The sequence below is a fragment of the Mercenaria mercenaria genome, chromosome 3 (assembly GCF_021730395.1).
Source record: "Mercenaria mercenaria strain notata chromosome 3, MADL_Memer_1, whole genome shotgun sequence".
Classification (NCBI taxonomy): domain Eukaryota; kingdom Metazoa; phylum Mollusca; class Bivalvia; order Venerida; family Veneridae; genus Mercenaria; species Mercenaria mercenaria.
Window position 1 is genome coordinate 37236451 of NC_069363.1, and position 6380 is coordinate 37242830.

General features: G+C 35.1%; 2 protein-coding genes across 2 annotated transcripts; both read left to right on the forward strand.

Annotated features, from left to right (window-relative positions):
- The first annotated feature begins 1593 nt into the window (after window positions 1-1593).
- On the forward strand, window positions 1594-2769 carry LOC128555878 (uncharacterized). The gene is made up of 2 exons (XM_053539662.1): window positions 1594-1702; window positions 2152-2769. Exon 2 carries the CDS (start codon window positions 2167-2169, stop codon window positions 2767-2769), a length of 603 nt encoding a protein of 200 aa, XP_053395637.1. The 5' UTR covers window positions 1594-1702; window positions 2152-2166.
- Window positions 2770-2772: 3 nt separating this feature from the next.
- Window positions 2773-5282, forward strand: LOC123546345 (ATP-dependent DNA helicase PIF1-like). Its single transcript, XM_053539917.1, has 3 exons — window positions 2773-3135; window positions 4241-4346; window positions 4633-5282. Exons 1-3 carry the CDS (start codon window positions 2925-2927, stop codon window positions 4838-4840), a joined length of 525 nt encoding a protein of 174 aa, XP_053395892.1. The 5' UTR covers window positions 2773-2924; the 3' UTR covers window positions 4841-5282.
- Window positions 5283-6380: the final 1098 nt, after the last annotated feature.

A 6380-nucleotide genomic window follows, 5' to 3' on the forward strand; every position in this document is an offset into this window, starting at 1 on the left:
AAAGTCCTCTCTCAAGAAAGCTTTGTTTCAATTAGTTGCTATCAGAGCTAAAAATATAGAAATATTTCTAAATGACTTCTTTTCGTGCACTGCTTTATTGATCTTTATCAAATTTGATCTAGGTCCTTTCGCAAATGTTTTCAAACGGATGGGGAGTAGGCGTTTGGTCCCGTTAGGGATTTACTTAATCTAACGTAGAAATACCTTTAAAGGACTACTTCTCTTTCATGACCTGCTTGATCGATTTACACAAAACTTGCTCTGTAGTATCACTCTTACTTCCGCTCCCAAAGTTATTCATTATCAGTAATGCTGGCATGAATTATAAATAGTCAATGAAAGCACCGTAGGTTGTCGTGTCGGGATTGACATACAATTTCTCTCTGTCTCTCTCTTACATTGTGCCAAGGCAAATCGTAAACAGAACGGAGTTAAAATATTTTAAATTCCAAACGACATACTTGTATCCACTTTTACCTGCTCCGATAGACCGACTTTTCTATGCTAACATCTGTCAGTCCAATACATACTTTGAAATTACTGAGAAGTATTATACCGCTTGTACAATCCCAAAAGACAATATACAGACAAAAGGACATATTTCAGCCATAGAAGGAGTTTCTCTCGAAACGTTTAACCGTGTTTTGTTAGAGACCAAATCTACATAAAATATGCAAGCATTGCGCAAATCTGCAAACAGAGGGGAGTTTTCTACAAGCGTAATAAAGAAATGTCGGATATTGGAAACACAGGCACCAGTATCGGACCTGGGACCAAAAAAATATGACTAGACTGATATAAAACACTGTTTTCATCTTAGAAATGTCCAAAATGAAAAATACATAGCGAAATATGAGCCCCCTTCGAATAATACATATGTCTAGAGAAGGCCAGAATCTCGAGATTTGAGCCTGCGAGCAACGGGTTCACTTCCCGGACCGTTGTGAAATAAGTTCTCCAGACAATTAAATAAACGATGTATCACTATTTCACACGCATATTTAGCTACAAAATGAGACCGACCCCAAGTCTCTAGCCCTTCCCGTTCTTGAAATATCTACCAGGAAACGAGTGCTTTCCTGCGGCGAGTCCCAGGTAGACAGAAATCCGGCACAACGAATCGGTACGTAATCATCGACTAACACACGTTTGTCAGCCGAGTATAGGTCATATTCACCAGAAATTACTAAAACATATTACTAAATACATAAAATGGGACCACTCACAACAGTCAGTAGCAACTAATACACGCCAGATTGGCGTTTCAATTTTCTCCACGGTCTTTCGATTGCAGTCTACGCCATTGGCACTGATACGATATTATCCGAGAAATCCCAAACATATGTCAATATAAGCAGATGTAATCAGCAGTTTCATTGGACAATGCAATAAATACTTATTTTTTAAAAAAAAAAACATTTCTAGACATTTAATTTAACCAAAAAAAATAAATATTATTAGCAAGAAACGTAATATTTTCAAATACAGAAATGAAACATAAAAAAATCAAAACATTTGGGTCCCCGCTTGTACCTAACCAATTATTGCTGGACGGAGAACCAGTTAAAAGCGCGTGACATATGTAAACAAAGAACAAATACAACACAAATTCATCGTGAATAATTTGCTGTTTTATCACAATTTTGATGATCTCTTCAACAATGTGAATAGCTGTTATTGTACCAAATACGTCGATTTAAAGGTAAGGTTGTGTATAATCGAGAAATTCTGTTAATTTAGTTTGTTACAGAGAAAAGATTGTCTCCGTTGAATTTTTATGTAATTGTCATGATTGTGTATTAGTCTTCCGTGTTTTGAGGATAGGTTGATCATATTTGCATTTAGACTGAAAGCGTTGTGTGTGTTTTTAGGTGACCAAATTTATGTTTTTGCTTGCAGACTAACATTCTGTCATACATGTAATGCGTCTGTTGTCTTGTGATGAAAACCACAGGCACAAATATAAAATTTTGACCTGGGACAAAAAATATGGCCTTGTTTTCATCCTGAATGAGTCCAAAATGAAAAATGTGATGAAAACTTTCATCATAATACGATGTTTATTTAAAAAAAATATTTTCAACCTATTTTTTCTTTTGACCATACTGTAATTGGGCCTGTATAATAAAAAACACTTTAATTCTTTTTAAGGTTGGAATACTGAGAATGAATACCAAACAGATAGAAGCGTTGGATTTGGCTTTAGCAGGGCACAATCTTGTTATTACTGGCCAGGCTGGAACTGGAAAATCCTTCATTGTAGGCGAAATAGTGAAGAACTTAAGAGCTAGTGGGAGGAAAGTGCAGCTGACATGCACAACTGGTATAGCTTGTTTAAATTACAGTAATAACCTTGACACTCAAACCATTCACAGATGGTCTGGAATGGATGATGGGAGATACTCATCAAAGGAGACCGTCAGCATCATCAAGAACTCGCCAAATAGTGCACTAACTCTTGAGAGAATACGGCAAACTGAGGTCCTCATAATTGATGAGATATCAATGCTGAGCCGAAGTATGTTTGAACAAGTAGCTGAAATATGTTCTATTAAAAACCCGGACTTTTTGTTTGGAGGGATGCAGGTTATTGTTGCTGGTAACTTTTATCAGCTGCCCCCGGTACCAAATAGGTTATACAGTGACAATGGGGAAATGTGTTTTGAAAGTAGAACATTTCAGAAAGTTCTCCAACACAAAGTAACACTAGAAGAAATAGTAAGACAGAAAGATGCAACTCAGGAGACTATCTGTGGGAAATGTGGATGATGACGTCATAACATATATGCAAGGTTTGAATAGACCTCTGTCTGATACAGCAAGTGAACCAGTCATGTTATTCGCAAATAATAGACTGGCAGATGTGCTAAATAGGAAGAAGATAACAAGTCAGACTGGAGAATTGTACGAATTTCAAGCCAAAGATGATGGGGAAAAAGTCCCTGCTTGAACAGTTCACAGCTCCAAAGGTTCTTTGGCTGAAAATTGGTGCGCCAGTGCTTTTGTTACGGAATTTATCGCAGAAACTTGTAAATGGCCTTAGAGGGATTGTTGTGAAGGTCGAACCTGATGGTCCAGTTGTGCATTTCAAACAAGTTAACGTGACAACTAAAGTGAAGAAGATGACTTTTTCTGGTGAGTTTTACTGCACAATTGATTACAAGTTAGGGATGCTTTAAGTATAGGGGTCTGTCACAAGTTAAGATAAGATATCTAGGGGAAAGAAGAAGGAAAAAAACCCTGTTTGTTCTTTTTTTATTTTATATTTTATTTTAAATAATAAACACATGTACGTAAGCCATATATAGACTCTGCAAAATATACACTCATAACACATAAAATTGAGCCGCGCCATGAGAAAACCAACATAGTGGCTTTGACCAGCTTTGATCCAGACCAGCATGCGTATTCTGGTCAGGATCCATACTATTAGCTTTCAAAGCCTATTGCAATCAGAGAAACTGTTAGCGAACAGCATGGATCCTGACCAGATTGTGCGGATGCGCAGGCTTGTCTGGATCCATGCTGGTCGTAAATACACTATGTTGGTTTTCTCATGGCGTGGCTCATATAAGTTTGACACTGTTTAAAAATATATTTTTTGATACTAAATAATTCTGATTTGATGTTATTGTATCCATGGTATCCAGGGTTTGAAAAAAAATTCGTTGATTTTTTTCTTTATTTTCGCATTAATACAAAATCTATAATTAATGAGCCGCGCCATGAGAAAACCAACATAGTGGCTTTGCGAACAGCATGGATCCAGACCAGCCTGCGCATCCGCACAGTCTTGTCAGGATCCATGCTGTTCACTAAAGGTGTCTGTAATTGAAGTAGGCGATGAAAGCGAACAGCATGGATCCTGACCAGATTGCGCAGATGAGCAGGCTGGTCTGAATTCATGCTGGTCGCAAAGCAACTATGTTGGTTTTCTTGTGGCGTGGCTCATATAAGTTTAAAAAAATTTTTGATTTCATAAAAAAACCTACTTGGTATGTTTTTCTTTAGAAATTGCTTCTTCCCTTATATATGTTATATGAGTGATATATTTGCATAAAATTTAGTTAACAATTTTCCCCAAAAAATTAAATATTACAAATTTAAATATTAAATGTGTCTCTTGATTTTTTGCTATAATATTTTTTTAGAAATTTAATTATGTTCTTTATAACCATTAACCAAGTAGGTATGTTCATTTGCCAGGTATTATAAATCCTTGTAACTATTTATATTTCAGTATTTAGTCCATCTCTGAACAAGAATATCTGTACAAGGGAACAAGTTCCTCTCCGGCTGGCGTATGCTCTCACCATTCACAAGTCACAGGGAATGATATTAGACAGGTAATTAAATGATTCAACTTAAGTGTCTAGGCCCCAAGTTATGAAAAGTTATTCACCGTGGCTGAGATGAAATGTAGGTCCACAAATCAAATCTTTATTCTGTTAATCTATGAATTTGCATGTTTTCAAAGACATGAAAACATGCTAGTTTGTCTCGAAAATGAGGAAGCCACCTGTTTAGACTTCACAGAATGTTGATTGAATTGCTACATTGTATATAAGGCTGGTCCTTTATTTCTGATTTAATTTAAAAAAATACTTTAACTAAAAATTGTTTGTTTTTCAGTGTAGAGGTTAATTGCCGGGAAATATTCAAAGCTGGCCAACTAGGCGTTGCAGTAGGGAGAGTCAGGAGTGAATCTGGTCTCAGGGTCATAAACTTCCACCCAAGAGTGTGCATGCCACATGCGGAAAATGTAGGACACTTCCAGACTGCTCTAACTGTCAAACCTGAAGCTGACCTGAGGTGTTGCAGAAACAATATCAGGTTATAATTATAAACATTTACCATTTCATACTCTTTACAATTATAAAAGGGCCAGATTTAGTTCCCTGTTTAACAAATAAGACTGAGAAATGTGTGTAATTATGAAACACACCTGCACAGTCTGTAAATCACTATTATTACATCATAGTGTTAATGATCATAGTGGCTGGCTGAAAAATAAATCCTTGAAAAACAAGCAAAATATTCATGGATGAATACAGTCAAAGTTGTTGAAAAGTCTTAGAATCAAACTCATTTATCTGAAAGAGTGAATTGCTTGTGGAAAAAAACGTTGTTTGCTGTCAGATGCTATTATGATATAACTATAGAAGCATAATCTGAATTTACTGTATAATTAGCACTATTTAACATGTGTGAAATAATTTTTCCAGTTTATTCAAAAAAGTTACAAATTGTGTTTAGTCAAACATTGATTGGAATAAACAAACTTAGAGATCAGTATGGTATTCACCTTGAAATACAGCCTAATAACTTCTATGTGATGAGAAGTGGTATCAAAAAATAAAACCATTGAGCAAGTTAAGAAAAATAACCAAAATTTTTAGATATTTTAATTACAATTCATTTCAATACTAATATAATATCATGTACAAAATGTTGTAATCACATTTACAATAAATATTTTAAATGTACACATTATTTTTATCATGAACATAAGAGAGGCATATCATCAACCTATAGGACTGGAAACATAATTATGTCAATGTTCTGGATTTAAAAAGTCATGGAAAATTTGTGAAAATAATAAAATCAAATGTTGGAAAACAGGAACATGCTTAAAGCCACATGAAATATCAACAACTGAATTTTACTGATAGAGTTTAAAAATATCAGGTGTTTCATGTATAATCATCAAATTGCTGTCATATGATATTTTGACTTTGGTGCTTCTTTTATTTAAGATATCAACTGGTTTTATGAAGAACAAGTAAAACTGTAAAAGAATCTTGATATACAGTGAACTGTACTTGAAAATTTACAAAGCCCATAAATTATTGAAGACAGGCAACATGATATGAAAACAGTACCAATATCATCACAAGAAAGTTGTCTACCATCATTTAGGTTTCAAACATCTAATAGCCAGATGTGCTCATCAAAAAACCTTAACACTGTTTATAATCTTATTGGTTTGCATTTTTTACTGTCTGGAGATACGTCATCAGATGTTGTTCTTTTTTACCAGCACTCTTCTGATAGAATTTATAAGAATGGGCCGGTCCATTCTTTGAGGATTTTCCAGCATTGGCTTTATTAGAGATAATATCCTGGCCTAAAATTATAGCATTTATGTTACTGCGATACTGTAATGCTGTTGGGTTAGTATTTGCACCGTTATAAGTGGCTCGGTGTTGGTAGAAATGATTTTCAATTACGTCCGAATTGATTAGTGCAGGCGTTACAAATGCAGTTTTACAACTTGGTATCACGAGCTTACATAATTCACAGAATCCTAGCAAACATGCTTGAATATCCTCGTGACATTGGTAGGACATAACCCTTTTCGATTTCTCCTTACTTGAAAT